Source organism: Protopterus annectens, chromosome 1.part2 (genome assembly GCF_019279795.1).
Source record: "Protopterus annectens isolate FY-2018-M chromosome 1.part2, PAN1.0, whole genome shotgun sequence".
NCBI lineage: Eukaryota > Metazoa > Chordata > Ceratodontiformes > Protopteridae > Protopterus > Protopterus annectens.
This window is the reverse complement of record NC_056727.1, coordinates 1,202,482,960-1,202,510,708: the sequence shown is the minus strand read 5'-3', so window position 1 is coordinate 1,202,510,708 and position 27,749 is coordinate 1,202,482,960. Positions and strand designations below refer to the sequence as shown.

Genomic DNA, 27,749 nt, shown 5'->3' with positions numbered 1-27,749 from the left:
CCTTCAGTGTTCAGTGGGCTCCCATTGATGTGGTAACTACAGGGAACTGAGTTTTTACCAATGGGATGATGACCCATTTTTTTGGCATTAAGCTTAAGGCCATGATTTTGACACCAGTCATTTGTCTCAATGAGGCCTTTCTGTAAGATGTCTACATCACTTGGGGAGTTTATAATGGCTCCCAGCTTACAGTCATCTGCAAACTTGGTCAGCCAGAGTCCCCTTGTGTTGGCCTGGACTTCTGAAAAGTAGATGCCGAACAGGAGAGGACTTGGAGTCCGCTACTTTCACACTGTGTGTTCTATCTGTGAGCCAGTTTGCAACCCACCTAGTGGTATAGTGGTTGATGCCTAGTTTGGTGAGTTTATTAATAATTCCTGAGTGAGGAATGGCATCAAAGGCCTTGGCCAGATCAAAGTAGGCTGTATGCACCACCTTGCCTTCATCCACAGCCCTGGTGACTGACTCAAAGTACTAAACCAGGTTGAGCAAGCATGATCTCCCTCTCACAAAGCCAAATTGCATGGGGTCTAGAGTTTGGAGATTTCCTATATCTTTGGTATCAGGTTCATGATGATGTGCTCCATAGCTTTACATATCAGACTCATCAGGCTAATGGGGCGATAATTCCCAGGGTCTGTAGTTGCTCCCCCTTTGTGGACAGGGATGACTGTAGCAGTGCACTATTCAGTAAGGACAAAGCCTGAGGTGAGGCTGTGACTGAACAGGGCACACAGATGTGGTGCCAGTTTGATTTGTAGTTCATGTAGTACACAGCCAGGGATATTATCGGGTCCCATGGAAACTGTATTCTTGGCCTTAGACAATGCAGCTTTAACCTTTGCTGCAGTAATGCTGGGTGCCTGGCATTCTTCTGGTATTGTGATTGTTCTTTAGGGGGGAAAGAAGGGTAAAGTTGGTACTGAATATGTTGGCCAGTATGTTGGCAATATCTGTTGGCTTAGTATAGGAGGTACCATTGTGCAGTATCTCAGAGCAAATCTGGGTATTGCCATGGAGGTTCTTGATATAGCTATAGAAGGCTTTGTGATTGTTTTTAGTGTCTGCCACACTTCTGCCTTCATAGCTGGCTTTAGAGGATTTGATGAGGGATCTCAACTTTTCGTTGAGGCTAATAAGGGAGTTTTTTCAGTCTTGGGACTTCACCTTTTTCTGCAACAGTTTCTTCCTTCTGTTGTAGAGTTTATTAATGGCAGGGGACCACCAGATTGGCTTCCTTTTTTTGGAGGCGAGCATCTTGGTTCTGTTGGGTATGGCTAGTTCCATGCATTTTTGTACATGTTCGTACAGTGTATTGTTGTATGATTCAGCAGTCATGCAGCTATTTTCCATTGGCATGGATGCCATGAAGTTAACCACCTCTGCTTTAGGAGTCCAAAGTCAGTTTTGCAGATGTTTTTCAAGGTGGTTACCTTTGCGGGGGGTGTGGGTAAGATGTGGATTTCCATGATGATTAGTTTATGGTCAGATATGACCAGGGAAGGATTGACTATTGGTGTAGAGCAACGGTCACCCATGTTAGTAATAACCAGGTTAAGGATGTTGCTTCCTCTAGTAGGGGTCAGAATGAGCTGGTCCAAGGCACTGGAATTGATGAATTCCAGGAAGTGTTAGGCCAGTGTATTGGTGCTTGAATAGTTTTCCCAGTTGATGGAGGGGTAGTCGAAGTCTCCTAGTAAGAGAGTGTTGGGTTGGACCTTGATAGATTCCAGGGTGCTTAGGAACATGGAGTGAGAGTCTAGGGACATGGTTGGGGACCTATAGCAGGCTATGACCTGGATCACCATCTTACTCTATGTTAGTTGCACCTGATGTACATCAGATGCGTTATGCTGGGCTACTAGTCTGGAGGTGTGCATATCCTTTATGAATATGGAGACACCAATTAATTTGTTTTTTTTCAGCACAGTAAGGGTACTGCTATGCAAGCTGCTTTTGCCCTAATATAACCTGATCTATTTATAGAACTTTTTGAAAGTTTGGGCAGATCTGATAAAGAATGTAATGGGTACATAATGGGTATCTGTGCCTCACTTGATATGTGACAAAGGAGCCTTAATTATGTTTGATTAAGCTGAAGAGGTGATTTCCATGAGTTCAGTAAATTATTAGATTATTTAACTAAAATGAGTTTTGGTTACAGTTTATCTTAAAGACTAAACTATTTACTATTGATTGTTTGCATATTATGATTGCAAAAACAATGGCAGGTATTTTAATTACTAATTCGTATAATAATAAGAATTTTCTATTATGTAAAACAAGTTGCGATCCTAGACATGCATCAGCCAACATGCCAAAATCTCATTTTTTATTATTCAGGAAGACTTGTACAGACATTAGTCATAACAAAGCAGCTGAAGACTTATAACATCGATTTTACATGTGACTACAACAACGCCTTTATAAACAAGTGAGGGAGAGAGTAGATACAAGGTCAAGAAATTATTTATTAGCCTGCTCCAGTGAGACATCATATTATGGCTGTATCACCAGATTCTGTACTACTTATGGTAGTAATATTTTTAAACCCGATTAGGTTATTAAGAAATATTAGTCTGTTCTTATGAGTGTCAATATATTGGCTTCATGTCTTTCACCTACTTGTAAATTCAGTTACCGGAGGAAAGAACTTAAAATAATTATTGCATGATAAAGAGTCAGCATGATGGATTTTAACAAAGTGGTCAACTGCAATCAGATACATGTTCATTCGAAGGTATGCTTTATTTTCCATTAGTTTCTCTACTAAGAATGTGTTTAGGAGTTTTCACGTCAGGCAGTCTTTTTCTTGGATGATTGATATATATATATATATATATATATATATATATATATATATATATATATATATATATATATAAAACATAATATGTATATGGTAGTTTTTATATACAACAAACAGGATGTTCAAAGAGAAAGTGAGTTTGCATTTAAGTGATATACAGTATAGGAAAAACAGAAGTGCTTTGTACAAACATACTATAATGCATCCAGTTATTTACCTACAGGTGCAGTCAGTGTGGTATGAACAGAGTCAAAGCTTGAACTCTGACCTCTGTCCTCTGACACAGTAGGAAAGGCCTCATCTCCCTCTGCAGCACACTTATCAACTATTTGACACCAAGGAGCAACTTTGCAAGTATTATGTTCATTTTCTACCAACAATTTAAGCATTTCTGATCTTCTTCTTCTTCTTCTTTCGGCTTTTCCTGGTTAGGGGTCGCCACAATGGATTATCTGTCTGCTCATGATTGGCAGTGGAGTTTTACAGTGTCGAGTTGCCAGCCCGGAACCCAACCTTCCACAGAAGGCACACACATGCACACACTCACACCTAGGGCCAATTTAGAGTGTCCAATCCACCTACTGCATGTCTTTGAGATGTGGGAGGAAATCGGAGCACCCAGAGCAAACCCACATGACCACAGGGAGGACATGCAGACGCCGCACAGAAGGCACCCCAGCTGAGAATCGAACCGGAGAACCTCTTGTTGTGAGGCGGCAACGCTAACCACTGCACCACCGTGGCCGCCATTTCTGATAAACTTCTTTAATCAATCTTAGTAATCTGAATCATCTCTTGGTACACAATCTGTTTGGTAAACTCAATTCTTTCTCATGCTGTGATTCAACTCCTTTTGTTATGTTGCTCTCAGGAAATACTGGAAAAGATTAGGGGTATTTCATTAATGTTTCCATTAATTTTATGCCGTAAAAAACTGTAAATCAATTGTTTTCACCATCAATTTTTCACATTCATACTTAAAATTATTTACAAGTTATCTACACAAAAGAACTTAACAATTCTGTTTCTTTCATTGTTTTTTTCTGTATCCTTAAGCACTTCCTTCCACAACCATCTTCTTGCTTCAGCTAATACAACAGCCTCTTTATTTTTCTTGTTATATAAAAAATCCTCACATCTTTTCTTCAATATCACCCATGCCGTCACAAACAATAGTTCTATATCCCATTTATCCATATCACATTTCTTTACTTTATCATACATCCTATATAATATCATAAGCATGTTTATACATTTAAATCTTTCACATTTACATTAATGTTTAAAACTTTTCACAAAATTCTTTATTTTTTTTTTGCAATTTAAAAAGCAATGTTTGTTGTTTCTTCTTCACTGCAGTCAACAAATGATGTCTCTTCTATCACCGTACATTTCATATTCCCTCACACCTGTAATTTGTCTAATAAAATTCTGCACAAAAAAAGGTAAGTTCTAGGCTTACTGCCATTGCAGGCAATTTTAAGCCTAGCCGGTTTCCCTTTTTTGCTTAAAATAACCTATCCCATTTGGTTGTGGATTGGCTTTACCTATCCCATGGTCAATAATTATGTATTACCATTAATGATAATAATTGGGATCATACCATAGATAATTTGAGGGGACATAAGAAAAAGCATATAGGAGTGGCAGCTGCCCATTGTGCTACAGGGGGAAGTCTAGGGGTAAATTTTCTGTTTCCCATCAATAGATCTAAGTTGATCTTGAATATGGACAGTGATGACATTTGTTTTAAGTGAATGGTCTAATGACGACTGAGTAATGGGGTACAATGACATCCCCAGATCTAGACACATTCCCTTTTTATAAGCTGTGCAATATAGAAGGACTTTCTTACAACAATAAATACATGTTGATGAAAAGTTAAGTCACTGTCCACATATGTTCCCAATCCTGATCTTGGTCAACTCTTATGGGTGCATTCCAAATGTGGTAGTTTCTTGGGGTAGATGACAACTCAAAGGACAAAATAATGCATTTTTTTGGCATTTAGTTTCAGACCATGATTCTGACATGAGTTATTTATTTGATACAAACCTTCTTGCAAGATGGCTAAGTCATTTTGGGATTCAATGACTGCTCATAGCTTGCAGTCATCTACAAACTTAGTCAGCCATAGCCCTATGGTACTAGCTTTTTTATCAGAAAAGTAAATGTCAAACAGGAGAGGTCATAGTACAGAACCCTGGGGGGCTCCACTTGTGACTGGTCTCTTTGTGGAGGTAACTTCCCCTATTTTGATTATCTGCATCCTATCTGTGATCAAGTTGGCAATCCAACGGGTTACATAGGGGTTTATTCCCAGTTTATTTTGCTTTTCTACTATACCTGAATAGGAAATTATGTCATAAGCTTTGGTCAGGTTGAGGCATGCAGTGTGTACTGTTTTGTCTTCTTCCATTGTTTTGGTGACCTTTTCAAAATAAATCCACCAGGTTGACTAAGCATGACCTGCCCTTGATGAATCTAATTGAGCCAAGGCTAATATATGGAGGTTCCCTGTGTCCTGATTGATTACTTCCATGATAAGTCTTTACCTGGCTTTGCATGTGATAGCTCAGACTTATGGGCCTGTAATTGCCTGGGTCTGTGGAAGATCCTTCCTTATGCAGGAGAATGACTGTTGCTGTTTTCCATTTGTTTGATACAAACCATGCATGGAGATTGGGCTTGAACAGTGTAATTATTGGTGTGGCTAAATCATGCTTCATGCTATTTATGATGCATCCAGGGATATGACTCATTGATGCAGTATTTTTAGCTTTTGATAGCACTTTTAGGATATGGTCTTGTGCGATAGTTGGAGGTGAGCCAGTTTCAGGTACATCTTGAGGGACAGGCAGGGGGAGAGAGAGGTAGATTACATGCATAGATCTGCAATCATGGGACTCTACACATATCTGCTGACCTCACAAGACCCAAATCTAGTGAAAGTTTTAAAACATGAGGAGAATAAATCTAAGATGACTTCTCTGCTTAATCTAGCAGAAGCATATTGGCGTCAAGCAGGAATGGAAATCAAACCAGAAGTAGATAAAAACTAGGCAGCAACTGAATATGCTAAAAAACAAAGGAAAGAATACAAGGTGAAGGATCAGATGAGAAGGCAAGAAATGTGGAAAATGCATAAATATAGCTCCAAGTATAGAAAACTTCCGGAAGAACCTCATGTTGATCAGGAGAAAATGCAGGAATGGTTAAGGAGAGGTGAATTCAAACCAAGAGATGAAAGGTTAATATAGGCGGCCCAAAATAGTGAGCTGCGTACAAGTTGGTTTACAAAGTCCATTGAACATGTGGGAGAGACAGACAAATGTATGTTTTGTAAAACCAAACTGGAAACAGTCACACACCTTGTTGCTGATTGTATAATACTAATGGCAAAAGGACTGTATCCTGAAAGGTATAATAATGTGGCAAGACTGTTGCACTGGAGATTGTGCAAACATTATGGTATCGAAGTGGCTGAAAAACACTGGAAACATGAGCCACAAAGCATTGTAGAAAATGATGGAGTTTATATCACAGGGGATCACCCATTACCAACAGTTCAAAAGATAGATGCTAGAAAACCAGATATAGTGGTCCATGGAAAGAAGACAAAAGTAGCATTGATCATTGAAATCACCACACCCTATGACTACAGTGTCTTGTGTACAGAGAGAAATAAAGTCATAAAATATCAGGATTTGCAGGCAGAAATGATAGCAATGTGGAAGAAAGCTACACAGACAGTCCCAATAGTAGTAGGAGCAACGGGTCTTATAAAAAATAATCTACAATCGTATTTAGATATGTTACCAATACATGTAACTCCATATGAATTGCAGAAGTCATTACTGAGCACATTGTAGGTGCTGTGAAGAGCACTTTTGCCTGATATCAAAGATTGAAACAATACTAATTTCATGAACTTTGATTGTACCTTGACTTAGGAATAGGGTCCATTCCCATCATGGTACTAGAAACACAAAATATTTGGAGAAATTGAAAAAGAGAGAGAGAGAGAGAGAGAGATAAAGCTAGAGCTAAATTTATAGGCCAGTAAGTTAGCTGTATCTTCAGTCTCACTGTAGGTAACATTGTTCACGAACACTGCAGCCTTGTGTTTTTGAGATTACAAACATAACATTACTAAACATAACATAATTAAAAAATGCCTTGTGATTATCTTTAACTTGGCTTTTTGCTACACTTTCATATTCAAGAAATATCACTCCCAAAATTTTTATGTCCTTTTTTATGAAATCTGTTCAGTTTATTTTTCTATCTCACCAATTCCCATATTCTTCATCTTGTTTAACTACAGACCAGCTTTTAACAGATCTTCAACCCTATTACTTCTTATCTAGCCATTGTTTTTGTTATTAGAGCTGTCACCTACAAATGTCATACATTTCTTTCCATCTTAGAGCTTGCCTTATTCATTTTACACATATATATCTGTACTATGCAGACAAGCACATACTCATTGGGCATCCCTGTTTTATTCATCTCTTATTTATTTTTTCCCATCCATCCAGTTATCATAACTTGTACCTATATTTTTCATATAATTTCTTTATTAGATTAATATTTTTCTCTAAAATCCGTCACATTGATTCATGACTCACTTTATCAAAGGCTTTACCTACATCACATGCTATTACACTACTTATTGCACTGCAATGAACTGTTCTTACACCTCTCTTCCTTTAATACCATACATCCCTTCTCCTGCTTCCTCATCCAACACTTTCTCAATCCCTTTTGGAGAATTTTCATAAATCTTTTTTATTCAGTTCTCCCTGGTGTTACAGGTCTTCATTTTTAATATCTTTTCTTTCATCCTTTTTCAGTATAATGTTTATCACTCTACCACATATATCGTCTTCCACTATACCTTCCTTCCTTCATTTGTTCAATATCTTTGAAAAACGTCTCTTTTATCTTTATTCAATTCCTTATAATATTCATAACTTATTCCATCCAATCCCGGTGCTAAATTATTCTTACTTTCTTTCATCCTATTTTTATTTCTTCTGCTTTATATCATTTTCTGAAAAAAAAAACTTTTTTAAGCATTTTTTTTCACTTTCTATTCTTCTTACCCATCCATATCTTCTTTTTCACACATTTTTTTCTACAAAAATTTCTACCACCTCCATAATATTCGATTTTATGTCTACTTTGCCATCTAAGATAACATCATCTTCTCTTCTCTCATTTTTACTTGTCTTCCTAAATAAATGAAGACCTCCTCTTTCTTTCCTTTCAGAAAAATGCCTGTGTAAAACCATCATACATCTGTTTTTTTTCTATTTCCTTATTTTTATAACCTCCTTATTCTATTTCTCATAATTCCATACACTTTATGTTTCATCTTATTTCTTTTTCATTCTTGTTTCCATTTCAAAAAATATATTTTTTATACTTCTGCATATACACTACGCACCACTGTGTGCAATTTCTATAAACTGATATCACTGACATATTTAAATAAAGAAAATGGTTAGTGCATCTTAGGAATCATGGATTGGCTTCATGTTGGTTGTGACATAAAGCCACACTGTTATAAAAACAAAACACTGGGTGAGTGGTGAAGCTAGTATCAGGTAGGCTGCAGCATACTGCAATGGAATGCTTTTATTGGGATCATTATTTTGTCAGACCTTCCACATGGTGATGTTCACCCTGCTGCACTGACAGTCCACGATGAGGACCTCTTTCAGGACTTCTCCCTGACTTTGAAATTGGATAATCTCATTATTGCAATAGCAATCCATCCCCATCTTGTCTGATCTCTTATTAACATTTGACATTGTTGAGTATAAGGTCCTTTTGAGTGCTTACAATATTACTGTTGTGTCACAGGTGAGACCCTGTACTGGTCTGACTTCTACCTTTCCAGTCAATTTTATATGCCACCCCCCCCCCCACCCACCCACCTGCTGTAATGTGCTACATTGTGAGTCCTGTGTTATTCACTGTGTAAATACTACCATTGGGAATTCATTTTTTTTTTTTGGGGGGGGGTTCTGTACATTACTATTGTCATGCAGACAGCATGCAGCTATACCTTTCCTTTTCTTATGACACTATGTGTGAAATAGATTCACTTGCAGATGATTTGGAAAGCAGCCACCACTGTATAATCAGTTTGCACTTAAAATGTCAAACGTCCAAGATGGTAACTGTGACAAATCATCAGTACTTAGTTAAACTTCTCAAAAATACTAACCATGACCACATACCAGTACTCAGTTAAAACTTCCCACTTCCAAAATGGTAACCATGACAGTACATCAGCTCTCAGTTAAAACTTCATATCACAAAGATAGTAACCATAACAACATGCCACACTTCAGAATTATAATATTCAACTCTTCTGTTCCAATGTCTGTGTAGCACTGACAAGAGGTAATTAATGTTTAATGAATGTGATCTTGGAGGAATCCTTGCTGACAAACAAAAACCGAAGGACAAGTTCTTCTGCTGGCTTCTCAGGAATTTTGTCCTAATAAAGTATTTAATCCCAGATGAGATGCTCCCTGTGTGTGCCATTTTAACTTCCATTTAAATTATTATCTTTTTCTGCTCCTTGACTCAGATCTCAGCCTAACGCAGTTATGGCAGAATTCTGTAACCGTGCCACTAATAGAAATTTCTCAATATTGTCATATTGCGTCTTTACTCTGAAGCACACTCTCTGTACTTGGTTGGTCTCTTTTCATGTATAAAGTTCTGGTCTTTGTTTACTTAGCCCTGCTTGACCAAGTCCTTCTATCTTCAGGAATTATTAGACTGTTGGCCATCTTGTTCCTTTTATTCTGCCATCTTGGGGATGCTAGCATCCCCAAATGTTCAGAGTTCTCTGATTACCATTCTTTCACCTTGCAGGAATTGTAATTATGTGGTATTTGTCTTTAAAAAGGTCATTAAAAATAAATTTGTCTGATATGGACTTCAATCTGTAACTAATGTGTGTGGGTTGGCCTTCAGTCAGTAACTAATGTGTGCGTGCCTCCTTAAAATCTTTCTATCGTTCATAGCTTGATAGGTGTTTACTAGGCTAATGACCAAAAGGTCCTTTTTAAGCCTAGCCATGCATCCCAAAGCTCTGAAAAGTTCTGATACCCTTGATAAGTGTAAATGGGACATGAAACATTTACAAACAGGGCCTCGGAGATGAACCACTTACAGCTCTGTGTTCATTAGAGACATACATACTAAACCAGGGATGAATTTCCTGTTCCCTATCTAATTGTCCAATATGCACTTGAATTGGGTTAGGGAGGATCTCTGTTCACATGGATGGGGAGCCTGTTCCAGAGATGGTGTTTTGTTATAATCATGTGTGCTTTTATTGTTTTATCATAACTAGGTACATCGATAATCTTAAAGCTGAAGTACAGCCAACATTTTCTGAAGAGTACAGTTTAAGGGCTAGAAAAAGAAATATCAAAAATGCATGCTATACACAAATGTCTCATAATAATGCATTTCTAATAGCACATTAATAAATCAACACATTGAAATTAATAAGGGACAAAAATGGCAAAACAATAGGTAACAGGAAATTTAACATCTAAAGCTAGGAGGAAAAAAGTGATAAATGAGAAAACTTTTGTAAAACAAATTGTTAAAAGCTGATTAAAGGCTGACATTGAAGTCAAAATGCATGGATAAGGAAAATGGAGAGAGGGTTGCTAAACCTGATGGAACACAATACAAAAGTGGAATAACTGAATGCATGTAGCTGAAGATACTTTAACGGAAAAATAAAACAAGGCTCCATAACTGGTGGTATAAGTTTAATAGTAAGAATTATAAGAATGGCAAAAAGTGGGCATAGCATGTGCAGAAATGTGTCGCAACTGTATTGCAACAGAAGCAAAACTAAGCTGCAGTTCTATTATGCAACTCCAAACAAGTTCAAGCCTATGAATAGTTTTAGTTTGACACCTTTGTTTACAATAAACTGTGTGTTAACAGTACAGACATTTATGCATATTACTCCTCTGTCACTTTGCTAACATGTTTTAACTCTCTTTACTCCAGCAGTAATGGACCGAGCAGCATTGTTATCTCGGGAAGCTCTTCATTCACAGTCCAAATGTTATTGTTCAAGGATGATTCATTCTCAAGCCAGTATGCTCAAGGGGCTCCTATTGCACTGACTGTAGAGACCCCACTTTACATCTCCGTGAGATCACCAGATGCTAATGGTCTTATTTTTGCTCTGCTACTAAAGACTTGCTATGCAAATCCTTCTCCCTATGGAAATGGTTCTGTTAGCTTCGTCTTCATCAAAGATTTGTAAGTGATTGTCTTTCTGTTCAAATAACTTAAGAGCTTTTAACAAATTTTATTATATATTGTTTCATTAACTTTTTATTTTCTTGTTGAAGTTTACATTCTGACCAGCAAAAATGACTAATATTTAGAATCACGAATTAAAGAAGCACAGAATAATATAGATTACTGGCCATGGTAATAATGGCCCATCTGTTCACCAGTTGGTAATACCTTCTATTTTTTGACTGTTAAAGCTGTCAACTCATTTATGCAAAGACTTACGATATTGTGGAAGAAACGGGCATGAGAATAATGAGCTCCAACTACAGAATTCTTGTATGACAAACTTGTCCTTTTTTGCAACTTGTTAAACAATATTAAGAAGGGGGGTGCAATACGACACTGGATTGTTTCATTGTGAGCAAGGTTTTCAAATAGCACAGGATCCTTAGAAGCAAAACTATTGTATTAAGCATGTCCTTTGATGCTGACACAATAAGTAAATATGTATACATGCTTAGTTTTATATCATTTTTGATGACTGAGACTTTCATGCCTTTTACTTGTACAGTTTTTGTGGCCTTTCTATTTATGGTAACAAAGCTGTAGAAGAGTAAAAAAGTATGTGCTTTTGTTCAGCATATTTATTCTACTGTGTATATTCCTACTCTCTGTTGCTTTTTTACAGGGTCTATGTCAGAATATTGAAAGTTCAAAAGAGGGAAAATCAAAATACCTAAAACTTAAAATATTGAAAATACTTTTATTGCCGGGAGCAATCCCCCTTGCACCTCTCATGTGGGGGGGGGGGCTGCACCCCAACAACACCCCCGCTAATTATTTATATCAACTCCAAGATCACATGACAATGGAGATGGGTTGAATTCCATTTTAGATATTTTTAGTTTTAGATATTTTGATTTTCAGTCTTTTGAGCTTTCAATCTTCTGAAGCAGACTCATTTTACATACTACATTTATTTATTTTATTTATTTATTGACATTTGATTACTGGGAAAGTCCAACTGGGTAGGTGCCCATTTTCAGTGGAAGCCTGGAGGGAAAAACTCCAAAGTATTACAAAAACATTTAAGAACAATAGTTTTACAATCTTCAAAAATAAAACTAACTAACTAACTAAATAAATAAAAGAAATCTGCAGTTTAAACAATTGTTTCACACTAGACATAATGTGAAAACATTGTCTAAGAACAGATACAACTTATATGACAATTATTTAAAATTCAGAAAAATTTTAGCCAGTTCAGAGAAATTAAAGGTAAGTTAGTATAATACAAACAGGAATTGAAATATGAAATAGAAGACATAAAAATGGTTATGGCATATTTAGATATTAAGTCAGGAGAAAAATTGACTGAAGTAAGGAAATGAGTAAAGAAGGGGGGTGAGGAGGTATGAACAGGTATTTTTTCGTATTTAAGGATATAGTTTATTCCTAAACTATTATGGTGCTTTTCTCCTGGGTGTCTACCAAAAAGGGGCCCTAAGCTCAAAGGTCCATAGGTGACCAGTCGGCTATCATCCCTGACAGGGCATTCTAAGCCTAGCCACGCTTCCCATTTGTTATCCAACTGTGTAATTCCATAGGTGTCTAACTATCCTTGGTGTAGCTATATTTAAATGCTTGTGATTTGTAGCAGATTATTTTGTTTGGGTTAGTCCTTCAGAGTATTAAGGGGTCCTTACTATAACAGAGGGTATTTATTCACTGCCTCTGAGCATTAGGAGGTAGGGATTAGTCCTGGGGTAAATTTCCTATGTTCTTTCCTGGTCCATATTACACATAATAGCATGATGGTAGGGCTGTGTTTATATATATATATATATATATATATATATATATATATATATATATATATATATATATATATATATACACACACACACACACATATATATATATATATATATATATATATATATATATATATATATATATATATATATATATATGCGGAGTATGTTCCATGGTGTCGTCTGGGATAAGTAACTGTCCCTCTAGACTATTCTGTTTATGTTGCAGCAGAGGTTGGAGTCTCTGGACCAGGTATTTCTAATAGGATTTGACTTGCAGATGTGCATTAGGTCCATTAGTACTGGGTCTTTCGATGCCTTATGCTTGGGCATAGATTGGCACTTTGTAGTCTGTATCACTCTGATTATAGTTTCAGGGCTTTGATGTGGTCCACGTAGGTCATGTGCCTTAGGCTCAGGAACCTCTGTGTATATTCCATTTGTTGCAAGTGCCCGGACAGGTATGCACCAAAGGGATCACTGTACTCTATGATGGGCCATATAACAGCTAACTGAGTAAAGTGAGAAAATGACCTTGTTAGACCTAGATGTTATCCCTTTCTTTATAAGCTGCACAATATAGAAGGACATCCTCACAAAAATGGGCATGTGTTGGTTGAAAGTTGGTCATTGTGAACATAAGTGCCAATTCTCTGACTACTGAGTCTCCTCTTAAGGGTGTATTGCTAATGTGATAATTGCAGGAGCAGCTGATTTTCTATAGGACACAATAATGCTATTTTTAGCATTTAGTTTTAGTCTTTAACTCTGACACCAGTTATTTGTTTGGGATAAGCCCTCCTCTATGATTGCTGAGTCCTTGGGGAATTCAATGACCACTCTTAGCTTGAAGTAGTCCGCAAAGTTGGTAAACCACAGGCCCTTGATGTTTGCTTATACTTCTGAGAAGTAAATGCCAAATAAGAGTGACCCCAGAACAGAGTTCTGTGGGACCCCAATTGTGACAAGTCTTTTTGCTGAGGTGACATGCCCTATCTTGACTTCCTGTGTCCTACCTGAGAGCCAGTTTTCAATCTATTGGTTGATACAGGGATTTATTCAGAGTTTAGCAAGATTATTCATAGTACCCAGGTGGGATATAGTGTTAAAGGACTTGACAAGGTCAAACTAAGCAGTGTGTATTATCTTCCCTTTATCTATTGCTTTGGTGACCTTTTTTGAAAATGTCCATTAGGTTGGGCAAACATGACCTGCTCTTTACAAACCAAACTGTGATGGAAGAGTTTAAAGGCTTCCTATGTCCTTATTGATTAGTTCCTTGACAAGTTTTTGACAAGTTTTTCCATGGCTTTACATATGAGACTGGTCAGACTTATGGGACTGTAACTGTCTGGGTCAGTGGATGGCCCTCCTTTGTGCAGGGTCCAACTGTTGCTGTCCTCCATACACTTGGTACAAAGCCAGTTTGGAGGCTGAGGATGAAAAGTGTTGTTAGGGGCATAGAAATATCTTGTTTCATCCAATTTAGGATGCATCCTGAGATATTGTCAGGGCCCACAGAAGCTGTATTTTTGGCCTTTGAGAGAACCTCAAGGACCTGGTCCTGTGTGACAACTGGGGTCGCATGGTTTCCTGATATTTCTTGTGAGATTACCCAGGGTGAAAGATGGGTGAAGTTTGAGCCGAATTTGTCAGCTGGTAGGTTTGCTATATCCACAGCTTCCATGTAGGTGTCACCATTTAAAATTAGCTCAGGACACAGTTGTTTATTGCCCTTGAGATTGTTGATATAGCTGTAGAAGACCTTGTGGTTATCCTTAAACTGGGTGGCTACTTTCTTCTGAGATTTGACCTTGGTCATTTTTATTATGTTCCTTGCCTGCTTATTTAATCTGATGATTAGATTCTTAATTTGATGGGTGGTGCACTTTTTATTTTTGATTATTTTCTTCCTTTTGTTATAAACCTTATTTATGCCATGGTTCCACCAGGCCGTTTTTTTAAGGGTATGGTTGCCTCTATGTAGATGTGTACATGTTGGAAGTTGTAGGTGTGTGATTTTGCATAAACAGCAGAGCATTCTGGGTTTTGGGGTGGATTTCAATCTATCAATGGAATCACTCAGATGTAGGAAGTTAGCCTAGGAGAAGTTTTTAAATGCATTTGGGACCTGATGGGAGTACGGTTTTATCTTTACTACAAGGGAGACAGTTTATGGTCAGACATGCTGAGTGAGGCTATTACACTGGAGAAAGAATATGATTCATTCGTATCAGTGAGGACATGGCCAAGGATGTTGTTTCCCCTACTTGACTAGTTGATCTGGGGGATTTGTATTGACTGGACTTGCACAGTAGTAATGGTATATGTTTCCCAGTATAAGATTGGATAGTTGAAGTCCCCCCAGGAATATGGTATTTGTCTTATTGTTAAGTGACTTTAGTTCCTTTAGATAGATGCTATGATATTTCTGGCTCACAGAGGGCATTCTGTAACTTGCCAGGGTATGGTAATGGACTTTGCTGATACTAAATTGGACATGAAGGATCTCAACGGCATCATACTGTTTTATCAACCATGATGTCAGTCTTTTCTTGATGAGGATTGAGACACCTCAACCTTTCTTCCCTTCCTGTGTAGTGGCTGGTCTAAATGTATGCAAGGCATTGTAACCCTGCACTACCAGAGGGCTGTCCACGGACATGAAGCATGTCTCAGTCACTAGACATATGTCTATGCCCTCTCGGGTGTTTAAGCTTCTAACATTGACTAGTAGTAATTTTAAGTTTCTTATTATTATTATTATTTTTTTTTTTCTATGTAGGTAGCTTGATCCAGTTGACATTGCCTAAAAAAGGCACAATGAGGGTGGATAATGTTGTAGCCAATATATGAAAGCCTAGATGTGACAGGTGCAGACCATCACTGGTGAAGTAGTAATTGTCTGTTGACCATGTCTTCATAGGCTGACAGATATTGCACCCCCTTGAATGACACCAAAAGTTAGGCCAGTTACTGAAGTTAATTATCTTTTGGTCATAATGAGGTATCAACCTTGAAGAAAGTGGAATGTTGCTCAGTTCTAGGCTCATACCTGCATGGGTCTCATAGTCAGAGAGCTCCATCATGTCTCTCTCCATATAGTTTAAGGAGGTGTGTCTCATGTCTTTAATACCCATGTGCCCTATGACATAGTCATAATGGTACTTTGTAATGGTGCTTGCTGTTTAAGGGCTTGAGTGCCTCTGTGATCTGGCAGTTCTTGACTCCAGACTAAAAACTGGCTGTCATTTTTTTCTTACTCATCCTGGTGAGTCATACATCTGTATGTCACACTATGGAGTTTCCTATGACTTAAAATTTAAATTGCATGGATGTTTGTCTTAGGAGCATAGTATCTGAGACAGGGTGACCTTTGTTACTATGTGAGGTGGTAGGCTTTGCCTGTGCTGCAGGCTTGGGATGTTACTGAGGGTGCTTAATGCCCTTGTCATGTTTTGGATGTCTTTGAGGTTTGGGCATGTTAAGCTTCAGAACCTTGTTTTGTGTGTGGTGGCAAGAGGTGTACTGTTGTGTGAGCTGCTGACAATCCTGGCATTAGTGGTCATGGTATGTAACCGAATAGTCTATAGTAACAGTAAAAAAAACAGACGTATCACACACTCTGTTGTGCTGTTCGCCTGGTAGGTAGTCATTAGATAGTACAAACTGTTCTTATATTGTCTCAGGATATTCATCTCAATCAGCCTGGTTACAGGAATTGTGAGACGGTGCTTTTCCATGGTTCTTATTTGTTGGATTCACAGGGCAAGGACCGGAGGAGTTTTTCTAGCTTGGAAAGTAGGTTGGTTGACAGTAGGGGTTGTGACAGCTATCTGGAAAGGAGTTTGAAGTGACTACTTACAAAGGGGTGATGAGTTTTGTTAGGATGGAGGAAGACTATTGTAGCTGCTGTTGCCGAACTGTTTTATCTTCTCAAGAGTGGCACTTAGTTATCTTGTACTAAGTAAAAGACTTCTGTAATTTGAACCAAAGCACTATCATATTTTCACTTGCCACAGTTAAGTAAGGTCACAGATTTGGAATATTGAATTCTGTTTGATACAAGCAAGACTTCCTGTGTAAAGCCTTTATGCACACTACCCACTACCAAGCGAGGCATATTGCAGTAGTGAGCTGAACACAGCTCAGCGCATATTGTAAGAGATGAGCTAAGGGAGTAAGTCTATTAAAAAAGCCTGAAATTAGAGCCAATGGAGCTCTGTAGCTCAGGTCCTGCAGCAAATCACAAGTAATCTCACTGCTGTGTCTAAACAATTTTGTGGTCCTTAGAAATGTAACTATTTCTGTGGGAGAAGAGAAACAATAACAACTATATCAAACAAAAAAGAAGAAGTAATGTAACAAACAGAAAACAAACAGGGAGAACGGTAACACTTGTTTCAAAATACTAAATATAACCTATGCATGCACTAAGAAGCAGAAAATAATGCTTCCCAGGTATACTGTAAATGAACAATGGCTATTAATTAGCACAGATAGTGCTGCAAAATCACAATACTTCCTCTATTGTAAATCAAACTGCATGCCTGTGGTACTAGATCAGGGAGACTTATGCAAGTACAATTTCTTTTAAGTGGAAAGAGGTAAAAGAAGCAGGAAATGTGAAGTATAAAGGCTTTATAGAGCACAGATTTTACAGTAAATCACAATGTTCCAACAATGTGAATCAAACCACAAGCACCAAACAAGCCATAGTGTGCAGCTGCAGTTAATATTAGCAGTAAAGAGATAAAAAAGGGTCTGGAATTGTGAATTAAGTGCTTATGAAGGCTGCTTGAAGTGCAGACCATGTGGTAAAGCACAATACTCTCACTATTGTGAATCAAACTACAGGACTACGGTACCAGACCAGGCTGAAATCACAGTTAACAAATTAACATATTTAGATAAATAAATAAATAAAATAAGGTGCTGGTCTAATGAGAGAAATGGTGTAACACACAGTTATCTGTAGTGTGCCTTAAACTTGTATTTATTTCTAAGAAAGCAAGATTACAAACCAAACTGTATCATATAATTTTACATCCAGATCTGGAAAGATGACTGTTTTTCTGATGGACATTACTGGGCTGGTAGGTATCTTGTTGCACTAATACCTTGATCTACAAATGACCAACAGCAAATGGAATGATGAACTAATTACTGACAAATTCATCAGCTGAACTTCCCTTAATTTTCCTCATCTAGTATTTGTAAAACTGCTACTTCATGATATATTATAAATGATATTGTCAGGGGTTCTCCTGATGTCCCCTTTATTATCTCCAACTCCTGCTAAATTTCTCCTTACTGAAAGTTGGAAAAAGAGCATGGAGAAGCCTTTTCAGGGACACTGACAGTTGTCATGATTTTATCAACATAATTGCTACTAATAAACCTGGCCTCATGTTGCAGAGGGATACAGCCCTGACTATGGCCAGGAAACCCGTATTTGATTAGTGGCATGGGCACTAGAAAGAACAGCCATTGGAGTGTGAAACTGTGTAGCTGATGCTGGCTTGGCCATTCTGGAAGGACGGAGACACCCTGGCTCACTGCTATGGAATATAAAGATCCTGGTACAGATTTGGCATGTTACTCACGGTGGAAACATACATGCACCTCATGAAGGCAAACATAGCAGACCTCACAAGACAACCAATGGATAGTGGGTTAGAGCATGCTTCCCACCAGCTGTATGATACTACACCAGGGTCAGGTAAAGCAATAAACAATGTGAAGGAGGAGGCAAGCTGGTGGGAGCTGATGGTCAGCTGTGGGGAGCCTAGAAAAGACACATAATCATTACCAACTAGATGGGCATCAGTTTATAAATATTGACCAACATAAATCAATATCATATCCTAGAGTCATTGCACACATCTTACTAATTACTTAAAATGCATGTAATTCATGGAGTCTGCTAATTATCCTCTTACACTGGCAAAACAATAAGCTTGTTATGCTCTTCTCTGATGTCAGAGAAGTGAATAACATGTTTTGTAGTGTATTGAGCATGGTGATTATCGGGAAAAAGACAACTCAGTTAAGCACTTCTATAGCTTGTAAAGATAAGGTATCATGCTATGCAATAAAATCTACAAGTCCCAACCAGCAAATGACAGTGTCAGAATTAAAAATAGATTTGTTGCTGCCTGCTGCCTGTGCCCCTAATGTGTCCCTGACTTTTGTAACATCAGAATGTCTTACAGTCTTTCTGACAACACTCACTAAATGCTTTATGGCTTTCCAAAGCCAGCAAAACCCTTAGCACTATTTTTTTTTACAGTTAGTACATGGAGCTGATAAAGTTCCATGCACTACAAAAAATGATGATTGGGTAGCCGATCATATTCCACTATCATATGTTTTCTACATGAATGCCAGGATTCACCTCTCGAGCATCAATCTCAAGGTGAATTTCTTGGCATCTATATCTCAAACACATATTAAGCCAGTTATGATCAATAGCCCACTCATAATATTATGTGTTTTTCAAAGTTCTTATGCTCTAGTCTTATGCCAGAAAACACATGGGAGCCATAGCAGAATACACCTGAGAAGCTTTAGTAGATGGAAAAGCTGTGCTACACAAAACACAAAAATATGGCATATTGAAGTACTTCACTTCTGTCCATTGTTGCATAGCAGCTCTAAACTGTAAAACACTTCTCACAGCTACCCTTTTCTTGTCTTTTTTCTATAACTGAATACATCAAAGCAGATAACATCACAGCTACTGCAAATAATTATGGTTAGGTTTCTCTGATCAATTGTTTCTGTGATCTTGACTCAATAGTGACCTTTTTTTGAAATGGATATCAGGATTCACCTCTCAAGCTTTACTTTATTGGTACATTTCTTGATATCCTTTTCTTAAAATAGCAAGTGTGTTATGACTGAAGACCTGATTTTAGTGCTCTATACCCTAAATGGATTACATGCATCATATCAGCGTCATACTTAGTGATTTTCAGCCATTTAGAAGATTAATGTATTGATAAACAACTGAATGACAGTTATGTCAATATTTATTTTAACAAAACCCAGTCTTGCAGTCATCTGCAACAATGTGACATCAAAGGTCTAGACAGTATTTGAAGTGTTTTAATAAATAAGATTAAAGATTTATTGCCAAAAAAATTCCAATAGCAATCCAATAGATATTTTTTTTTCTGGTAGCCAGTAAGTTGATTAAAGCATGTGTCTGTGAGTGTTGTGGCCTAAAACACATTTTACCAATTAGTGATTTAATTAAATTACTTACTAAAAAGTCCTATTTATTTGTATTGGTGTCAGATACATATTTAACAAAGTCCAAGACTACTGAAATTTGTACATTTCTATTCAGCTGTTTCTTTAAAATCCAGATCATGATATAATACCTAATTTTAAATTCAAACAGCTTGAATTATGTAGTACATTGGCATCATATAAATTAATTTGGGCACATTCAAATACAGCATGTCAACAGAGATTCCTTTTCTATCTTACAAGGCATCAGACTGGTTCATAAAAAAAATCAGTTTGGCTAGTCAAGTAAAAAATCTCTCACACAAAGCTAGTCTGTGACATGCCAGTACTAACAAAAAAACTGATTTACTCCATTACTTAAGGAAAAGAAAACGACATTTATATAGCAATCAAATTCTAAATTACAGTATTTGTATTACAGTGGGAAAAGACACTGGAGGCAGACATTTTTAATTAATTTTAATTCATTTTCAGTAATAAACCAATAAATGAAACCATAACTTCACTTGTGAACAAAAAAATACAAAAATCTTATACTTCATATAGGATTCTTGCTTAAAATGCTTAAACGAGTCTCTGCTTCAGAACTAAATGCTTTTTTATTTATGTATCCCCCCTGGTATTTCTCAGTCACATCTCTTCAGCAAATGTACTAGCTGGCAACATCCAGGAGCCCATTCTCCTGGCAGAATGCTTCCCCTGCATGTTGCCTATGTGCTGCTGGGTTACAGGCTTTTCTTTTTGTATTCCTCCAGGGGACACAACATTAATGTCTGCTGTTATCTGCTTTGTTGTTACATTAATGTTTGGGGTACATGTTCTAATTCAAATAGCAAAATGGTATTTTCATATCAAAAACATGTTTATACCAAAATTAGTATTTATGCAGAAAAAAACATATCTATAATGCTTTAGCTTCTGTTTCCCTCCATGTTTTTTAACTCATATTTATATTGTAACTACTATACAAAAATAGAAAGCCAATCTGAACAGCCGACAAGAACAAAAAAGCTTGAAAGGCATCAGTGTCAGTATGTGCAGGTCATTAGTAAGGCACAGGTGTATATAATGTGAATATAAAGGAAGATAATCTCATTCCAAAGTAAAGTATTAACACTAGCAAATGTATATAACTAATGAAAACTGATGTACAATGCAACTAACATACAAAGCCTCCAAGGATAGAGAAAGGCCAACTTAGGTATGTATATGTGTCTGTATCTATGTATATGTATGCATAAATATATATATATATATATATATATATATATATATATATATATATATATATATATATAGATTTACTTCAGAATTTTGAATTCCCAAAAGTTTGAATTTCATATGGTCGAGACCATATGATCGAAGTTTTAGAACTTCCAGACTCTGAAATAAATCTAAAAGGAACACAAAACCATGTTCCTCAATGTTTTTTGCAGGGGGGCAAGCCACCCTGCATCCCCCACACCCCTGCTATTTAAATATATCAACTCCGAGATTGCACTAAAGCAAGGAAAAGGGAGAATTTCCCATTCCATGCTGTATGCAGATCTCCGTTCAGAATTTTGAAGTTCTCAAACTTCAATCATATGGTCTCGACCATATGAAATTTGAGGTTTTGGGAATTCGAAATTCTGCAGGAAACCTATATATATATATATATATATATATATATAAATATATATATATATATATATATATATATATATATATATATATATATATATATATATATATATACACACACACACACACACACACACACACACACACACACACACACACACACACACATACACACACACACACACACACACACACCTATATCTATATATCTCTCTTTCTCTCATATACTTTGCCTTAGAGATGGTGGTGGTCAGTACATTTTAGTGGGGATATTTTTTAATGAAAGATGGTCTATTGCCTAGTTCTGAAGACAACTGTTTAGCAAATTTTGTAATTAATTTATAAAGGCCTTCTTGATATAGGTATCCTTGTGTTTTCCATTCCAATGCACTAATGAGTCTGGTAAGGCAACATATCACTGATATACAAAGGCTTGCTCTATGAGATGCCTCAGTTTTATAGGGGTGGTCTACTAAAATCCAAGCCCATAATTTGGCATAAACATCAGCCTGAGGGATACTACATGTAACACAGTGGTGATGACTGATTGGCAACCTTTCTTGAAACTGTTATCTGATGTCCAATAGCTACAACAGGTTAGTTTGAATTAGCAAGATTGGAGGGTTACAGCAATCCTCAAATGTTGGACCTTCTGAAGCTGATAGCTAGCTGCCTTGCATGCACCCTTAGCTCTAAATGTAGCCCTGCAAGTTTCTTACTTAATGTTTGTAACTCTACCTAAAAAAGGGTCAGGTAAGTATAAATTGAGGATGACTTTACATGGCTGCACCTAAGCTTCTTCCCTCATGAAGGGCATCTCTATCTGGTAAGGATTGTTGTGGTAGCCAAATAGCATCCCACAAGGAAAAAACAAAATAGCATGTCAAATCTTCCATATTTTATGCTTATCAAAGTTATATGTAGTTTGTAAATGATCAAAAGTAACAAAAGTTATACTGTTATACGTAGAAGTAAGTTCTTAGAAGGTTGCAGTAAATGGAATTAGGCAGAAATACCCTTGTTTAGCTAGTCAATCAACTACAGTAGCTTTTTGTTGATGGGATCTCCAGCTGTCCCACAAAGTACTTGTACACTCCAATCCCATCTGGTGTTATGTACTGTATATTCCAATGTCAGTACCTGAAATGTGACTGATTATGTATGGCAGACTGTGGTATATTTTGGTAGCATACTTCTAAACCAACTTAGTGACCTTCAACTGTCTAGGATTCTAGCTTCTAGAGATGCACATAAAGGAAAGTCTAAGCTATAAACAGCAAGGAATTTATGCAGTGTGATAGATGGTGTTTATAGCTTTAAATTGTATTCTCCAACCTTCCCACCCTTTAACAAAAACATTTATTCTAGTTCCTGTCTTACATGAAAACTATGAATAGTTGCTGGAAATGTCTTAAACATTTGGAGGCATCGAGAAACAGGATATGCCATCGAATATAACAGGCATTTCAAGAGTGTTTATTCTAGCCAGCCATAATAGATGTAGACATCTGCAAGCGTGTGCATGTGCTTCCAAATATGAGTGAACATAAAGGGGCTTTAAATTAATTTGCATCATTGTACCAATATTGGAGTGCAGGAAAACACCTAAGTATTTTGGGGATACTGCTCCACTTTAAGACAAATGATACCTGAGAGGTTTGCTGTAGCTCTTGTGCAGATTGGTTAACTGGTTATTCAATTTGAAGGTGAATTTTACAAGCAGAAGAGAGGGGTGGCGATGGGGGCCTCATGTGCTCCCATCTTTGCCAACCTTGTGATGTTGGAGTGGGAAACTAAGTTTCTTTTTTCCTGTGAATTCTTCTCCAACATTGTCTTTTATTCCAGATATTTGGACGATCTATTTATTTTATGGAATGGTCCAATCGACAGGATTCCCCTCTTTATTGATTACATTAATCAGACCACAGACTTTTTGAGGTTTACCCATCATTTTGACACCAGTGGGATTGCCTATTTAGATTTATTCATCAGTCACTCAGAGGAAGGGTTTGTTTCTCGTGTTTATAGGAAGGAGACCTTTTCCAACGATTATTTACAATACAGTAGTAACCACCCTAGGCACGTTTTTAAGAATGTTTTTAAAGGCCAATGTATCAGGGCAGCACGCATGTCTTCTCACAAGGAGTTAATGTGAAGGGAGCTTGAATTTATTAAATCCTTGTTCCTTGACAGGGGATACCCGATTTCACTTTTGGAAGACATCACCCAGTATGTTAAGGGTGAATGGGGTATCAAATATCCCCCAATTTTGGGTACTGGTTGCTTAAACAAGAATAATGACCGGTCTAACATTGTAGATAGGCAAAGAGTTTGTGTTAACCTACTCTCCCTTTGTTCATTTCATTAAAAATATTATTTGTGAGCATTGGAGGTCTATTTATGTTGACAAAGCTTTGGAAGACGTTTTTGGAAAAAGACCAGATTTTGTTTTTAAGACCGGACCCAATATTAAGAGTATCCTTGAGACTAGAACTAGTACCAAACCAAAGTATGGTGGGACTAGGAAATGTGGATGTTGCAGGCAGTGTGACGCCATTAGTGAAGGTGGTGGTGTCAGGTTTGCCGATTTAAATAGGACTTACGTTAAAAGTAGGTTTGGGAATTGTAATACGTCCAAGGTTGTGTACATTGCAATATGTACGACATGTCCCGCCTATTACATAGGGAAAATCGAGAGACCCCTCAAAAAACGTATTTATGAACATCTTTAGAAGATTAAAATAGGAGACTCCAAGAATGCACTTCAGAGACATATTTCCTGCCATGGTGACACACACACTTTCAAATTTTCTATTATTGACAAAGTGGATGTTTCACCGTTTGGGGGTAATTGGAAAGTTTTTCTTGCCATGAAAGAAGCTAGATGGCAAATTTTAACGGATGCTACTCGTTTCCCTGGTATTAATGATTTCATTAGTATCAAGCCTTTTTTACAATGGGCTTGAAGTTTGGGAGAATATATTATATACTCTATATTCTATTCTATTTTAAATTATAATACATATTTCATTATATCCTATTTCATATTTAATATAACAATCATTTGTTCATTTTATTTAATGTAGATATCACAGTAATTTATTTAGGAAATGTATGAATTTCACTAATGTTAATTCATTATTTATATACAATATTAGACTTTTTTTGTCTAATGTTTATTTTATTTTTTTTCATTTCATTAATATTTACTACCATACACAAAACATATATATATGTTTTTTAGAATGGACATTTTTTATTAGTTGTTGGGTATGTCGTGTTTGTAATTGTAATTTTTATTTACTATTTACATGATTGGTATCTAGTGAGTATTATAGGATGTGTTGCTTTAAATGTTCCAATTATTTTTGGCGCCAAAAAAGTTTTTTAAATGCAAAACTAACTGTTGTTCGGGGTTCTGATTAAGTCTGTACAAGTAGATGAAAGCGCTTAACCCTGGTCTTTGGAGTGTTTACAATAAATCTGTGTTTTTTCCTGTACAAGCTGTGGATCCTTTGCACTGTCTGTGTTGTGTACAAGATTGGTTAACTGGGAAGATTTCTGTCTTTGACCCCTAGGACTGAGAAGTCTTTGAAGGTTTGAAGCAGCCATACTATGCTAGGTATATCCCCTATAAGATTCTCTGTAAGAAGCAGACAACCATCTATAAAGAGTAAAGAGTAAAATTCTAGTTTCAATACCAAGCAACTGTCACTCCTTTTAAATTCTTATTGTTTATCACAAATTGCATAATGAGATTTATAGCTGATAGGAACAAGGCAGGAGATAGAGGTCATCTGTTCCTGGTTCCTTCCTGCAACATGAACAATGAAGAAAGAGTACTGGGAGTTAACATCCTGACTTTTGGGTTTATATAAAGGGCCCATGCTGCCAGCATGAATTTTTTTTTTGGCGGGGGGGAGTTCAGATGCTTAAGTACAGACCAGATGTAGTCTCAATGAACAAAACTGAATGCCTTCTTGAAACTGATGAGCATAGCTGTCATCAGGTAAGGAAATTTATGTTGGACCTGCATAGATCTTAATTTGTATAAAGATGGTACATGGTTTTAATACATTTATGCGATAAATTTGTTTTGGTCTTTGCTTGACAATTTGTCTTATTTTGTATTTCTCTTCATTATTTTTTCTTTTAATTGAGGGGTGTTTACCAGTTTGCTATTAAGTGATTCTCAGCAGAGGGTACTGACAGTAGCACTATGTTCCCTGCTTTAAACTTCATGCTATACACACACTGCTGCATTTCTTCCACCCTTTGCATTTCTGCTTGTACTATTGACATAACAATTTTCTGCCTCTCTTGCAAGTCTGTCTAATGTGCCTTTACAATTTGAAATGGGATTTTCTCTTCCTCCCTTGTCTACATAAATATATATATATATATATATATACACACACACACACACACACACACATTTTTGGTAAGCATGGTAAGCATTTGAAATGCTGGGACTCCCAAGAGCGAGTCACTAGACACAAAGACTGAATGGCCGAAAAATGGACTAATATATCAAATTTAAGATGACCATTTCCTAGAATATTCCCTTTCCTCTTATGTATGGCAATCTTAGAGTTGGTATATATAAGTTTAGGTGATGTGGGTGGTGCAGGAGAGCTTGCCTCCCTGCAAAAAGAAGTTTAAAAGATTTAAGAGATTCACTCTTTTCCTGGGTTTTCGGTCTTTTTTTTTTTTGTCAGCACTCGGTTTTTCGAGCACCAACATTTCAATGAGGAGTCTATATATTCATCAAAATAAGGTGTGTGTCTGTGCGTGTGTGTCTGTACTGCCAAATCTCTCCCTCTAATCTCCAAAACCTTATATAACAATCCTTCTTATTGATTGAAACATGGCTAAACAACTCATAACTACTATTGAACCCTGAAGCAAGATTTAATTACTGCCCTTCACCCTGAAACGTGTCTCTACCAAAACAACACTATACAGTATTGTATCTACCAGCAACACCATAATAGAACAAGTAAACCACATAAGATCACTGGGTGTCATCACAATGACTAGATGAAATTTAGCCACCAGGTATCACACACGGTTAAAAAACTCATCAAAAACTAGGTACATTATATGGAATAAAATCCTACCTTAGTGAAATAGCCAAAAGACATATAGCCTCTATTTTGTTACTGCCATCTCTTCTCTATGCTGTTCCAATCTTCACTAACCTATAAGTCTCACAATTGTCCAAACTTGTGCAATGTTATAATAAAATATCCAAAAACTGCAGTAATTTATAACAATAGAACACCCCACTGTCTAGCTCTTGGGGAATTAAACTTGTTAGAACTACATCACCTAGCTCTTTCTCAGCTAACGACAATATTTGGACTTTTCTACTTCCCTAACATAATCGTAAGCTGTAGCAGATTACTAATCACTATAACCAAATAATCTAATACTGCAGGTGACTCTATATGCAACTAGGTTCACTAAACTATGGTTCCACATCCCACTACAAACATCCATCTAGAATGCAAACTCATTTAAAACACAATTAAAATATCCTCTATCAAATCAATGGATCTGCTCCAGTACATCTCCAGGATAGAAGCCACTGTCATCTTCAGTTCACCATACCTCCCAACCTCTTATAATAAGAAATCTTGACTAAGCCATAAATAATGGGAGGACAGAGGCCCAAAAATAGGGATAATTTTTAAATATTGCTCCTACAAACTTAGAAAGTTAATAGAATAACAGATTTTGCATTAGCATTAATTTTCTGAAGAGCATGGAGTCTGAAGCTTAAATATATCTTATTATTTTCTGACTTCAGTGCTCAATGACATGTCAATAATTTCCAGAAAAAAAATCAGTTTTATAAAAAAATGGACCAAACATGTGAGGCAAAAATCTGCACATTTGAGAAGTATGCAGCTCACCATATCGTCAAACTATTTCTCTTCATACAGAAT

General features: G+C 36.9%; 1 protein-coding gene across 1 annotated transcript in view; it reads left to right on the top strand.

Annotated features, from left to right (window-relative positions):
- Positions 1 to 27,749, top strand: part of LOC122792286 (uromodulin-like) — a 360,676-nt gene that overhangs the window by 244,277 nt on the left and 88,650 nt on the right. Inside the window, exon 10 of the mRNA XM_044060058.1 lies at positions 10,868 to 11,125. Within this exon, the coding sequence (XP_043915993.1) occupies positions 10,868 to 11,125 (258 nt within the window). The remainder of the gene's footprint in view (positions 1 to 10,867; positions 11,126 to 27,749) is intronic.